The sequence below is a fragment of the Salvelinus alpinus genome, chromosome 27 (assembly GCF_045679555.1).
Source record: "Salvelinus alpinus chromosome 27, SLU_Salpinus.1, whole genome shotgun sequence".
Classification (NCBI taxonomy): Eukaryota; Metazoa; Chordata; class Actinopteri; order Salmoniformes; family Salmonidae; genus Salvelinus; species Salvelinus alpinus.
In genome coordinates, this window is record NC_092112.1 from 7,962,624 (window position 1) to 7,977,742 (window position 15,119).

Here is a 15,119-nt window from a genome sequence, read left to right on the forward strand (position 1 = left end):
CCAAAAAGCGTTCTGCTGCACTCACAATAATTAAAATGTTCTCCGATTTATTCTCCGTTTGTGCTTGTGTGTACAGTTTATGACCATTGCAATAAATGCTACAAAATCCACCTTTTTTTTAACATGCAAATATATCAGGATGGATCCCTTCGGTTCCTGGAATGAATTAATCTGGATAATCTCTTATCTGGGTTCATGCAACAAGTGATCACAGCGTCTCTCTCTGGCGCAACTATGGAACTACACCGTAAAGTGGTACGGGGGTTGCCATGGCACCGCGTCACAGTGACCAGAGCGGACCGACCAAAGGGCTAGGCGGGGAATCTGCCATGTAGCTGGCGGCGAGTCCTGTGCCTATCCATAGCTAGCTTTTAGTAGATCCACCCCAATTAGAGGGCAATACATTACCAATATCCTAAATAGATAGCTAAAGAGCCATGGACATATTCTGGCATAAATGCAGGGTAAAATGTTACTAGGGTGGCAGGCTTTGTTGTTGTTAGCTAGGTTGCTAATTTAGTTAACGCGTTAACGTCGTTAGCTATATTACTAGCTATTCAGAGCTAACGACCGGTGCTAGGTAGCAAGACAAATATCTAGACTAGTTAGCTACCAAGTTGACCAGACAGAGACCATTCCGCGAAAGGGAGAAGTCATGGAGACGTGACGCCAAGGTAATCTAAACGAGGTGGGTTGATAATGCCTCTTTCCAAACTTTTAATTTAAAATTTGCCTAAACAAATAGCAAATTGACTCAAATAAATGTTGATTAAATCTGGTGACGTAGCAGCTAGCTAACATTAGCCACATGTTGCTTTCTTAATAACAATGATGGGGGGCTAGCTGGGGATTACGTTTTGCAACGGAAAGGCTTTTATAACTAAACCAAGATAGACCACAGCTTGTCGTTTCCAATGGGAACAAATGAGTCATAGTGTCCGGAAGAAACAATTAGGTGGCTTGCTAAGCGAAACACCCGCTGGGGATATCTTATTGACGCAGTCTAGTATACATCTGCATATTTCCGTTAAGGAACGCATACTCTTTGAAGTGTGCGTATGCAATAACTTAACTCACCTTTGCACTCCTTTATAAACAGCGTGATTAAAATAAAATAAAAACTTTTGCAAAGGGTGAAGTCTACAAAACGTAGTCCGTTGTGTTCATAACATATTTTAGTTTTGGTAACAGAAAACTGTATTGAGATCAAATGTTTAATTGATGAGAAGATTTGCAAAATCTCGGCCAAAATCCATCTCGTTCCGTCTTCTCCCACTGCCCGCCAGTGGGCTTCCTCTCACTACCAAATTTGGTAGTGAGAGGAAACGCCAACCGGATGCTTCACATTTATACATCCAGTGAAATGTCTGTGCGTTTACCGTTTACTGTTTAAGAACCAAACAGAGTAAACAGAACGAAACGGGGCAGGACCTACCTGAACTTGTCCAATAGAAAAACTATTTTTTGTTCAAAACGTTTGTTTGAGTTAACTTTTTGGACTCATCACACGCAACTGCTACTGTTCACTATCTGTCACTTTATTCATATTTGTGTATTTGATTTGAACATCGCAGTGGTCTAAGGCACTGCATCTCAGTGCTAGAGATGTCACTACAGACACCCTGGTTCGAATCCAGGCTGTATCACAACCGGTCGTGATTGGGAGTCCCATAGGGCGGCGCACAATTGGCCCGGCGTTGTCCGTGTTTGGCCGGGGTAGGCCGTCATTGTAAATAAGAATTTGTTCTTAACTGACTTGCCCAGTTAAATAAAGGTTAAATAAATAAAAAATTAAGTGAAAGCTTCTGAGACCTGTCCTACTGAATTGCATTACTGTGAAATACAATGACAAAATGGCTAAAGCTGGCACGAGATGTCCTCGTGCCAGCAGCATACCACCCTGCATACCACCCTGCATACCACCCTGCATACCACCCTGCATACCACCCTGCATACCACTGCTGGCTTGCTTCTGAAGCTAGGCAGGGTTGGTCCTGGTCAGTCCCTGGATGGGAGACCAGGTGCTGCTGGAAGTGGTGTTGGAGGGCCAGTAGGAGGCACTCTTTCCTCTGGTCTAAACAAAGATCCCAATGCCCCAGGGCAGTGATTGGGGACACTGCTCTGTGTAGGGTGCCGTCTTTCGGGTTGGGACGTTAAACGGGTGTCCTGACTCTCTGAGGTCATTAAAGATCCCATGGCACTTATCGTAAGAGTAGGGGTGTTAACCCCGGTGTCCTGGCTAAATTCCCAATCTGGCCCTCAACCATCAAGGTCACCTAATAATCCCCAGTTTACAATTGGCTCATTCATCCCCCTCCTCTCCCCTGTAACTATTCCCCAGGTCGTTGCTGCAAATGAGAACGTGTTCTCAGTCAACTTACCTGGTAAAATAACGGTAAAAAATAAATACAAATAAAGCAATCGACTGACTAGGCTAGGATGTTATGCCTTAGAGAGAATGATTAAGGCTGTGTACCAAATGGCACCCTATTGCCTTTGTAGTACACTAGGTTATATCAATGTTATTGACTGGTAGGGAGCCTACACAGTCAGTGATACAGACAGTGTAATAGGACTAGAATCATCGGGTTGACTTCTTCTGTGTATCCATCTATCCATATCCATGAAGAATCTCCTGTCAGAGGGACAACATGGATACCGAGAACATTCCTCACCCTTACGAGGACAACCGAGATGCGGAGCACCAGAGTCGTCAGTCCCGCAGGAGCACGGCCGGGAAAGGTTCCGAGGCGTCGGTACGAACTCTGAAACGGGACGAGAGTCGGGACGGAGAAAGAGATGACAGGGATAGCTGTGCTGGGGACCAGGCTAAGACACGGACACAGGAACCGGATCCGGACCGGGATCGCATGTCAGACAGAGAGCATAGGAGGAGCAGCTCATTCTACTCTGAGGACTACGAGAACCTAACACCCTCGGAACACACGCTGTCGCCCTACTCCCGTACGCCATCCCCCAGCCCTCGCAGAAAGGGACCTCGCGCCAAGAGGGTCTCCAGCAGTCCTCTACACAAAACAGGTACTCTACACCCACACCCACCCACGCAATGTGTCCAGTAGATAGCAGTGTAGCTAGCTAGCACACTTCAAATAGGGTCTCTGTACTACTCCTGTCCTAGTTGTTATGTAGGTGTAACACAGAGTTGTCCTCGTTGTTATGTAGGTGTAACACACAGAGTTGTCCTCGTTGTTATGTAGGTGTAACACACAGAGTTGTCCTCGTTGTTATGTAGGTGTAACACACAGAGTTGTCCTCGTTGTTATGTAGGTGTAACACACAGAGATGTCCTCGTTGTTATGTAGGTGTAACAGAGAGTTGTCCTCGTTGTTATGTAGGTGTAACAGAGAGATGTCCTCGTTGTTATGTAGGTGTAACAGAGAGATGTCCTCGTTGTTATGTAGGTGTAACACACAGAGATGTCCTCGTTGTTATGTAGGTGTAACAGAGAGTTGTCCTCGTTGTTATGTAGGTGTAACAGAGAGATGTCCTCGTTGTTATGTAGGTGTAACAGAGAGATGTCCTAGTTGTTATGTAGGTGTAACAGAGAGATGTCCTCGTTGTTATGTAGGTGTAACAGAGAGATGTCCTAGTTGTTATGTAGGTGTAACAGAGAGATGTCCTCGTTGTTATGTAGGTGTAACACACAGAGTTGTCCTCGTTGTTATGTAGGTGTAACACACAGAGATGTCCTCGTTGTTATGTAGGTGTAACACACAGAGTTGTCCTCGTTGTTATGTAGGTGTAACACACAGAGATGTCCTCGTTGTTATGTAGGTGTAACACACAGAGTTGTCCTCGTTGTTATGTAGGTGTAACAGAGAGATGTCCTCGTTGTTATGTAGGTGTAACAGAGAGATGTCCTAGTTGTTATGTAGGTGTAACACACAGAGTTGTCCTCGTTGTTATGTAGGTGTAACAGAGAGATGTCCTAGTTGTTATGTAGGTGTAACACACAGAGTTGTCCTCGTTGTTATGTAGGTGTAACACACAGAGATGTCCTCGTTGTTATGTAGGTGTAACAGAGAGATGTCCTAGTTGTTATGTAGGTGTAACACACAGAGTTGTCCTCGTTGTTATGTAGGTGTAACAGAGAGATGTCCTAGTTGTTATGTAGGTGTAACACACAGAGTTGTCCTCGTTGTTATGTAGGTGTAACACACAGAGTTGTCCTCGTTGTTATGTAGGTGTAACAGAGAGATGTCCTCGTTGTTATGTAGGTGTAACACACAGAGAGATGTCCTAGTTGTTATGTAGGTGTAACAGAGAGATGTCCTCGTTGTTATGTAGGTGTAACAGAGAGATGTCCTAGTTGTTATGTAGGTGTAACAGAGAGATGTCCTCGTTGTTATGTAGGTGTAACAGAGAGATGTCCTAGTTGTTATGTAGGTGTAACAGAGAGATGTCCTCGTTGTTATGTAGGTGTAACACACAGAGTTGTCCTCGTTGTTATGTAGGTGTAACACACAGAGATGTCCTCGTTGTTATGTAGGTGTAACACACAGAGTTGTCCTCGTTGTTATGTAGGTGTAACACACAGAGATGTCCTCGTTGTTATGTAGGTGTAACACACAGAGTTGTCCTCGTTGTTATGTAGGTGTAACAGAGAGATGTCCTCGTTGTTATGTAGGTGTAACAGAGAGATGTCCTAGTTGTTATGTAGGTGTAACACACAGAGTTGTCCTCGTTGTTATGTAGGTGTAACAGAGAGATGTCCTAGTTGTTATGTAGGTGTAACACACAGAGTTGTCCTCGTTGTTATGTAGGTGTAACACACAGAGATGTCCTCGTTGTTATGTAGGTGTAACAGAGAGATGTCCTAGTTGTTATGTAGGTGTAACACACAGAGTTGTCCTCGTTGTTATGTAGGTGTAACAGAGAGATGTCCTAGTTGTTATGTAGGTGTAACACACAGAGTTGTCCTCGTTGTTATGTAGGTGTAACAGAGAGATGTCCTAGTTGTTATGTAGGTGTAACACACAGAGTTGTCCTCGTTGTTATGTAGGTGTAACACACAGAGGTGTCCTCGTTGTTATGTAGGTGTAACAGAGAGATGTCCTAGTTGTTATGTAGGTGTAACACACAGAGTTGTCCTCGTTGTTATGTAGGTGTAACAGAGAGATGTCCTAGTTGTTATGTAGGTGTAACACACAGAGTTGTCCTCGTTGTTATGTAGGTGTAACACACAGAGATGTCCTCGTTGTTATGTAGGTGTAACACAGAGATGTCCTCGTTGTTATGTAGGTGTAACACACAGAGTTGTCCTCGTTGTTATGTAGGTGTAACACACAGAGATGTCCTCGTTGTTATGTAGGTGTAACACAGAGATGTCCTCGTTGTTATGTAGGTGTAACACACAGAGATGTCCTCGTTGTTATGTAGGTGTAACACAGAGATGTCCTCGTTGTTATGTAGGTGTAACACACAGAGTTGTCCTCGTTGTTATGTAGGTGTAACACACAGAGATGTCCTCGTTGTTATGTAGGTGTAACACACAGAGTTGTCCTCGTTGTTATGTAGGTGTAACACACAGAGATGTCCTCGTTGTTATGTAGGTGTAACAGAGAGATGTCCTCGTTGTTATGTAGGTGTAACAGAGAGATGTCCTCGTTGTTATGTAGGTGTAACACACAGAGTTGTCCTCGTTGTTATGTAGGTGTAACACACAGAGATGTCCTCGTTGTTATGTAGGTGTAACACACAGAGATGTCCTCGTTGTTATGTAGGTGTAACACACAGAGTTGTCCTCGTTGTTATGTAGGTGTAACACACAGAGTTGTCCTCGTTGTTATGTAGGTGTAACACACAGAGTTGTCCTCGTTGTTATGTAGGTGTAACACACAGAGATGTCCTCGTTGTTATGTAGGTGTAACACACAGAGTTGTCCTCGTTGTTATGTAGGTGTAACACACAGAGTTGTCCTCGTTGTTATGTAGGTGTAACACACAGAGTTGTCCTCGTTGTTATGTAGGTGTAACACAGAGATGTCCTCGTTGTTATGTAGGTGTAACACACAGAGATGTCCTCGTTGTTATGTAGGTGTAACACACAGAGTTGTCCTCGTTGTTATGTAGGTGTAACACACAGAGTTGTCCTCGTTGTTATGTAGGTGTAACACACAGAGATGTCCTCGTTGTTATGTAGGTGTAACAGAGAGATGTCCTCGTTGTTATGTAGGTGTAACACAGAGAGTTGTCCTCGTTGTTATGTAGGTGTAACACACAGAGATGTATGAAACTTACTCCTCAGATGTAAGAGCTAGCTTTTGAGTGGAGCGACCGGGTGAGACGCTTGAGGGAGGACAGTCATGTGTGTTTGTAATGCAGAGGGCCTGGGTTGGATCCAGGTATGTGCTGAATCAGAAGGAAGTGGTACTGGCTAAGGAAGCAGCGTGACATCCTGAGGGAGTGATGCATAGTTTCATGTCCTTTGTCTTGTGTGTGTCCCAGGTGTGTGTCCCAGGTGTGTGTCCCAGGTGTGTGTCCCCCAGGTGTGTACTCTGTGTAACCCTGTGTGTGTCCCCCAGGTGTGTACTGTGTGTTACCCTGTGTGTGTCCCCCAGGTGTGTACTGTGTGTAACCCTGTGTGTCCCCCCCCAGGTGTGTACTGTGTGTTACCCTGTGTGTGTCCCCCAGGTGTGTACTGTGTGTTACCCTGTGTGTGTCCCCCAGGTGTGTACTGTGTGTTACCCTGTGTGTGTCCCAGGCGTGTACTGTGTGTTACCCTGTGTGTGTCCCAGGTGTGTACTCTGTGTAACCCTGTGTGTGTCCCAGGTGTGTACTGTGTGTGTCCCCCAGGTGTGTACTGTGTGTTACCCTGTGTGTGTCCCCCAGGTGTGTACTGTGTGTTACCCTGTGTGTGTCCCCCAGGTGTGTACTGTGTGTTACCCTGTGTGTGTCCCCCAGGTGTGTACTGTGTGTTACCCTGTGTGTGTCCCCCAGGTGTGTACTGTGTGTTACCCTGTGTGTGTCCCCCAGGTGTGTACTGTGTGTTACCTTGTGTGTGTCCCCCAGGTGTGTACTGTGTGTAACCCTGTGTGTGTCCCCCAGGTGTGTACTGTGTGTTACCCTGTGTGTGTCCCCCAGGTGTGTACTCTGTGTGTGTCCCCCAGGTGTGTACTGTGTGTTACCCTGTGTGTGTCCCCCAGGTGTGTACTGTGTGTTACCCTGTGTGTGTCCCCCAGGTGTGTACTGTGTGTTACCCTGTGTGTGTCCCCCAGGTGTGTACTCTGTGTTACCCTGTGTGTGTCCCCCAGGTGTGTACTGTGTGTTACCCTGTGTGTGTCCCCCAGGTGTGTACTGTGTGTAACCCTGTGTGTGTCCCCCAGGTGTGTACTCTGTGTGTGTCCCCCAGGTGTGTACTGTGTGTTACCCTGTGTGTGTCCCTCAGGTGTGTACTGTGTGTTACCCTGTGTGTGTCCCCCAGGTGTGTACTGTGTGTTACCCTGTGTGTGTCCCCCAGGTGTGTACTGTGTGTTACCCTGTGTGTGTCCCCCAGGTGTGTACTGTGTGTTACCCTGTGTGTGTCCCCCAGGTGTGTACTCTGTGTTACCCTGTGTGTGTCCCCCAGGTGTGTACTGTGTGTTACCCTGTGTGTGTCCCCCAGGTGTGTACTCTGTGTTACCCTGTGTGTGTCCCCCAGGTGTGTACTCTGTGTAACCCTGTGTGTGTCCCCCAGGTGTGTACTCTGTGTAACCCTGTGTGTGTCCCCCAGGTGTGTACTCTGTGTTACCCTGTGTGTGTCCCCCAGGTGTGTACTGTGTGTTACCCTGTGTGTGTCCCCCAGGTGTGTACTCTGTGTTACCCTGTGTGTGTCCCCCAGGTGTGTACTGTGTGTTACCCTGTGTGTCCCCCCCAGGTGTGTACTCTGTGTAACCCTGTGTGTGTCCCCCAGGTGTGTACTGTGTGTTACCCTGTGTGTGTCCCCCAGGTGTGTACTGTGTGTAACCCTGTGTGTCCCCCCCAGGTGTGTACTGTGTGTTACCCTGTGTGTGTCCCCCAGGTGTGTACTCTGTGTGTGTCCCCCAGGTGTGTACTGTGTGTCCCCCCCAGGTGTGTACTGTGTGTTACCCTGTGTCCCCCCCCCAGGTGTGTACTGTGTGTAACCCTGTGTGTGTCCCCCAGGTGTGTACTGTGTGTTACCCTGTGTGTGTCCCCCAGGTGTGTACTGTGTGTTACCCTGTGTGTGTCCCCCAGGTGTGTACTGTGTGTTACCCTGTGTGTGTCCCCCAGGTGTGTACTGTGTGTTACCCTGTGTGTGTCCCCCAGGTGTGTACTGTGTGTTACCCTGTGTGTGTCCCCCAGGTGTGTACTGTGTGTTACCCTGTGTGTGTCCCCCAGGTGTGTACTGTGTGTTACCCTGTGTGTGTCCCCCAGGTGTGTACTGTGTGTTACCCTGTGTGTGTCCCCCAGGTGTGTACTCTGTGTTATCCTGTGTGTGTCCCCCAGGTGTGTACTCTGTGTGTTACCCTGTGTGTGTCCCCCAGGTGTGTACTCTGTGTTACCCTGTGTGTGTCCCCCAGGTGTGTACTCTGTGTAACCCTGTGTGTGTCCCCCAGGTGTGTACTGTGTGTTACCCTGTGTGTGTCCCCCAGGTGTGTACTGTGTGTAACCCTGTGTGTGTCCCCCAGGTGTGTACTGTGTGTTACCCTGTGTGTGTCCCCCAGGTGTGTACTGTGTGTAACCCTGTGTGTGTCCCCCAGGTTTGTACTGTGTGTAACCCTGTGTGTGTCCCCCAGGTGTGTACTGTGTGTTACCCTGTGTGTGTCCCCCAGGTGTGTACTGTGTGTTACCCTGTGTGTCCCCCAGGTGTGTACTGTGTGTAACCCTGTGTGTGTCCCCCAGGTGTGTACTCTGTGTGTGTCCCCCAGGTGTGTACTGTGTGTTACCCTGTGTGTGTCCCCCAGGTGTGTACTGTGTGTTACCCTGTGTGTGTCCCCCAGGTGTGTACTGTGTGTTACCCTGTGTGTGTCCCCCAGGTGTGTACTGTGTGTAACCCTGTGTGTGTCCCCCAGGTGTGTACTGTGTGTTACCCTGTGTGTGTCCCAGGTGTGTACTGTGTGTTACCCTGTGTGTGTCCCCCAGGTGTGTACTGTGTGTTACCCTGTGTGTGTCCCAGGTGTGTACTGTGTGTTACCCTGTGTGTGTCCCAGGTGTGTACTGTGTGTAACCCTGTGTGTGTCCCCCAGGTGTGTACTGTGTGTTACCCTGTGTGTGTCCCCCAGGTGTGTACTGTGTGTTACCCTGTGTGTGTCCCCCAGGTGTGTACTGTGTGTTACCCTGTGTGTGTCCCCCAGGTGTGTACTCTGTGTTACCCTGTGTGTGTCCCCCAGGTGTGTACTGTGTGTTACCCTGTGTGTGTCCCCCAGGTGTGTACTCTGTGTTACCCTGTGTGTGTCCCCCAGGTGTGTACTGTGTGTTACCCTGTGTGTGTCCCCCAGGTGTGTACTGTGTGTTACCCTGTGTGTGTCCCCCAGGTGTGTACTGTGTGTAACCCTGTGTGTGTCCCCCAGGTGTGTACTGTGTGTAACCCTGTGTGTGTCCCAGGTGTGTACTGTGTGTTACCCTGTGTGTGTCCCAGGTGTGTACTGTGTGTTACCCTGGTGTGTGTCCCAGGTGTGTACTGTGTGTTACCCTGGTGTGTGTCCCAGGTGTGTGTCCCTGGTGTGTGTCCCAGGTGTGTACTGTGTGTAACCCTGTGTGTGTGTCCCAGGTGTGTACTGTGTGTTACCCTGGTGTGTGTCCCAGGTGTGTTTCCCTGGTGTGTGTCCCAGGTGTGTACTGTGTTTAACCCTGTGTGTGTCCCAGGTGTGTACTGTGTGTTACCCTGTGTGTGTGTTTCTCCTCCATAGGCGTCCGTCGGGGTGTGTCTCGCCCTCCCCGTGTGGGTGCCCAGCCCCAGCGGCCTCAGCGTTGGGGGGTACGGACCGAGTCCCAGATCAAGGACTCCACGGCGCCCCCTAAAGATCTTGACCTGGTGACCAAGCGCATGCTGTCGGCCCGCCTGTTGAAGATCAACGAGCTACGCAACACCCTGGCTGAGCTACAGCTCCACACCGACCAGCTAACCAAGGAGAACCGCATCCTCAGACAGGTAACCAAGGAGAACCGCATCCTCAGACAGGTAACCAAGGAGAACCGCATCCTCAGACAGGTAACCAAGGAGAACCGCATCCTCAGACAGGTAACCAAGGAGAACCGCATCCTCAGACAGGTAACCAAGGAGAACCGCATCCTCAGACATGTAACCAAGGAGAACCGCATCCTCAGACAGGTAACCAAGGAGAACCGCATCCTCAGACAGGTAACCAAGGAGAACCGCATCCTCAGACAGGTAACCAAGGAGAACCGCATCCTCAGACAGGTAACCAAGGAGAACCGCATCCTCAGACAGGTAACCAAGGAGAACCGCATCCTCAGACAGGTAACCAAGGAGAACCGCATCCTCAGACAGGTAACCAAGGAGAACCGCATCCTCAGACAGGTAACCAAGGAGAACCGCATCCTCAGACAGGTAACCAAGGAGAACCGCATCCTCAGACAGGTAACCAAGGAGAACCGCATCCTCAGACAGGTAACCAAGGAGAACCGCATCCTCAGACAGGTAACCAAGGAGAACCGCATCCTCAGACAGGTAACCAAGGAGAACCGCATCCTCAGACAGGTAACCAAGGAGAACCGCATCCTCAGACAGGTAACCAAGGAGAACCGCATCCTCAGACAGGTAACCAAGGAGAACCGCATCCTCAGACAGGTAACCAAGGAGAACCGCATCCTCAGACAGGTAACCAAGGAGAACCGCATCCTCAGACAGGTAACCAAGGAGAACCGCATCCTCAGACAGGTAACCAAGGAGAACCGCATCCTCAGACAGGTAACCAAGGAGAACCGCACCCTCAGACAGGTAACCAAGGAGAAACGCATCCTCAGACAGGTTACCAAGGAGAACCGCATCCTCAGACAGGTAACCAAGGAGAACCGCATCCTCAGACAGGTAACCAAGGAGAAACGCATCCTCAGACAGGTAACCAAGGAGAACCGCATCCTCAGACAGGTAACCAAGGAGAACCGCATCCTCAGACAGGTAACCAAGGAGAACCGCATCCTCAGACAGGTAACCAAGGAGAACCGCATCCTCAGACAGGTAACCAAGGAGAACCGCATCCTCAGACAGGTAACCAAGGAGAACCGCATCCTCAGACAGGTAACCAAGGAGAACCGCATCCTCAGACAGGTAACCAAGGAGAACCGCATCCTCAGACAGGTAACCAAGGAGAACCGCACCCTCAGACAGGTAACCAAGGAGAAACGCATCCTCAGACAGGTTACCAAGGAGAACCGCATCCTCAGACAGGTAACCAAGGAGAACCGCATCCTCAGACAGGTAACCAAGGAGAAACGCATCCTCAGACAGGTAACCAAGGAGAACCGCATCCTCAGACAGGTAACCAAGGAGAACCGCATCCTCAGACAGGTAACCAAGGAGAACCGCATCCTCAGACAGGTAACCAAGGAGAACCGCATCCTCAGACAGGTAACCAAGGAGAACCGCATCCTCAGACAGGTAACCAAGGAGAACCGCATCCTCAGACAGGTAACCAAGGAGAACCGCATCCTCAGACAGGTAACCAAGGAGAACCGCATCCTCAGACAGGTAACCAAGGAGAAACGCATCCTCAGACAGGTTACCTAACTGACCCCTAACCCTCAGACAGGTAACCTAACTAACCCTGACCCTCAGACAGGTAACCTACTAACCCTAACCCTCAGACAGGTAACCTACTAACCCTGACCCTCAGACAGGTAACCTAACTAACCCCTAACCCTCAGACAGGTAACCTAACTAACCCTGACCCTCAGACAGGTAACCTACTAACCCTAACCCTCAGACAGGTAACCTAACTAACCCTGACCCTCAGACAGGTAACCTAACTAACCCCTAACCCTGACCCTCAGACAGGTAACCTAACTAACCCTGTACTCAGACAGGTAACCTAACTAACCCTGACCCTCAGACAGGTAACCTAACTAACCCTGACCCTCAGACAGGTAACCTAACTAACCCTGACCCTCAGACAGGTAACCTAACTAACCCTGACCCTCAGACAGGTAACCTAACTAACCCTGACCCTCAGACAGGTTACCTAACTAACCCTGACCCTCAGACAGGTAACCTAACTAACCCTGACCCTCAGACAGGTAACCTAACTAACCCTGACCCTCAGACAGGTAACCTAACTAACCCTGACCCTCAGACAGGTTACCTAACTAACCCTGACCCTCAGACAGGTAACCTAACTAACCCTAACCCTCAGACAGGTAACCTAACTAACCCTGACCCTCAGACAGGTAACCTAACTAACCCTGACCCTCAGACAGGTAACCTAACTAACCCTGACCCTCAGACAGGTAACCTAACTAACCCTGACCCTCAGACAGGTAACCTAACTAACCCTGACCCTCAGACAGGTAACCTAACTAACCCTGACCCTCAGACAGGTAACCTAACTAACCCCTAACCCTCAGACAGGTTACCTAACTGACCCCTAACCCTCAGACATGTATTGCCTAACGTTCTGACTAGGGTTGAAAAATTCCAGTAACTTCAAAACAATTCCCATGTTTTCTAACTCTAAATCAGGTAAAAGCGATGGTACTTAGTTGCCTTGTGTCCCCCCAATGTCATTTTTATTGTACAGTTACTTTAATACAGCCTGTCCATAGAGATAGATAGAGGACTATTGATGGATAAAACCCATTTTAGCATGGGCATTGCCAAGGGCTTCCACAATTTAAAAGTAGTCAACTGGGTATGGTTTCCTATGGGATCAGCCAATGATCAGAGCATTGTGTTTTTCATGTTGGGTTGCCTGTGATTTGTAAATTGCTTTAAAGCTATATCACTGCCATTTAGTGGCCACAATAAATTAATGACACATGATATTTGGTTTAGGTCAATCACCAATATAAGATTTATGCTTTTTTTTTTCAAAAACACAAAAGTAGAATAAAATGGACTACTTTAAAATGGAGATAACCTCAATGGTGCTGTCACAGACGCCATAATAACCCAGAATCCTCTATTTCAATGAGCCTGTCTGTGTGTGATTCCTAAAGCTACAGCACCGCCAGGAGAGGGCGCTGCAGCGATACGACGACACGGAGAGTGAGATCTCCCAGCTGCTGTCGCGCCACGCCAACGAGACCACAGCTCTGCGGGAACGTCTACGGCGGACACAGGAGAGGGAGAGGGACGCTGAGAGGCGTCTCAAAGACACACAGGTACGGAAAGCCAGAGGGCTCATACTTGACCAGATCTAAATGTAGAAAGTGTTGGCTTTTTGTTGGAAGAGTACGAAATAAATCAAATAGGTTTAAGTGTGAGCTGACCAGAGGTGCCTGTCTGTCTGTCTGTCTGACTGTCCCTCCATCCTCCCTCCATCCCTACATCCTCCCTCCATCCTCCCTCCCTCCGTCCTCCCTCCATCCCTACATCCTCCCTCCATCCTCCCTCCCTCCGTCCTCCCTCCATCCTCCCTCCATCCTCCCTCCCTCCATCCTCCCTCCATCCAGGAGCAGCTGCAGCGTAGCCAGTCGTCCCTGGGTCGTCTGAGGCGTCTGGCAGAACAGCAGGAGCTAGGTCCCAGGGAGGAGCTCACCAGGAGACTGGAGCAGGAGAGGACCAAAGACCAGGAGAACCAGCTAAGGATCAAGGTACAGTAGCTACTGACACACGACAGACTGGAGCAGGAGAGGACCAAATACCAGGAGAACCAGCTAAGGATCAAGGTACAGTAGCTACTGACACACGACAGACTGGAGCAGGAGAGGGCCAAATACCAGGAGAACCAACTAAGGATCAAGGTACAGTAGCTACTGACACACGACAGACTGGAGCAGGAGAGGGCCAAATACCAGGAGAACCAGCTAAGGATCAAGGTACAGTAGCTCCTAACACACTACAGACTGGAGCAGGAGAGGACCAAAGACCAGGAGAACCAGCTAAGGATCAAGGTACAGTAGCTCCTAACACACTACAGACTGGAGCAGGAGAGGACCAAATACCAGGAGAACCAGCTAAGGATCAAGGTACAGTAGCTACTGACACACGACAGACTGGAGCAGGAGAGGACCAAAGACCAGGAGAACCAGCTAAGGATCAAGGTACAGTAGCTACTGACACACGACAGACTGGAGCAGGAGAGGGCCAAATACCAGGAGAACCAGCTAAGGATCAAGGTACAGTAGCTACTGACACACTACAGAGTCCATCTCCTGCACCTGTTAAACGAAGATCACACATCACAGAGCTCTAAAGGTGAAGTACAGGACACTAGTTCACACACAGACACAGACACAGACACAGGCAGGCGGGCAGGCAGGCAGAGCAGAGCAGAGCAGACCGGCAGAGCAGACAGGCAGAGCAGGGCAGAGCAGAGCAGAGCAGAGCAGAGCAGGGCAGAGCAGAGCAGAGCAGAGCAGGGCAGAGCAGAGCAGAGCAGAGCAGAGCAGGGCAGAGCAGAGCAGAGCAGTACCTGTCCCCACAGGACACTAGTTCACAGACACAGACACACACAGGCAGGCAGAGCAGAGCAGAGCAGAGCATTCCAAATACCGGATTTTTAACAGGGTCGTTAGCATTTTAGTTTTCAGAGTATTTCCTGCACCTACCTAACTCGAGACGTCGGATTACAACGAGACTATAGCGTCCATAAAGCGACTATTGGACTTTAAAAAAAAATCAGATTGTCTTAAGTTTGTGGGTGCAACAGTTTTATTAAATGTATCATTTATCGGTTTCACATGCTAATTTCTGTCCATTAATTAATCAAAAAAAGTGTTAAACAAATCTATATATATATATCTAATCTCATTAGGCTGTATGTTTTTTTTAATGTATATTCTTCATTGCAAAAAATATATACAAATACACACAACTTTAAGCTCCATATTACATTTGATAGAGGTAATGAATTGTCCATTGATCAGCACAGCAACTGATAAACCAGGACCATGTTTGAAAAGTTTATGTCAAGGTAAGCTAACGGCTCCAGAAATCAGGAATGGAGACATGCTCTGTAGACCTCTGTATCTATCTGAGCT

At 48.8% G+C, this 15,119-nt stretch overlaps 1 protein-coding gene across 2 annotated transcripts in view; it reads left to right on the forward strand.

Annotated features, from left to right (window-relative positions):
* The first annotated feature begins 305 nt into the window (after nt 1-305).
* Nucleotides 306-15,119, forward strand: part of lca5 (lebercilin LCA5) — a 45,474-nt gene continuing 30,660 nt past the window's right edge. Inside the window, exons 1-5 of one of the 2 annotated variants that reach the window (XM_071370919.1) lie at nt 306-688; nt 2,630-3,039; nt 9,869-10,110; nt 13,134-13,298; nt 13,590-13,730. In XM_071370919.1, coding sequence (XP_071227020.1) covers nt 2,652-3,039; nt 9,869-10,110; nt 13,134-13,298; nt 13,590-13,730 — 936 coding nt within the window. In that variant the 5' untranslated portion in view covers nt 306-688; nt 2,630-2,651. The remainder of the gene's footprint in view (nt 689-2,629; nt 3,040-9,868; nt 10,111-13,133; nt 13,299-13,589; nt 13,731-15,119) is intronic. The other variant, XM_071370920.1, reaches the window with a different exon arrangement.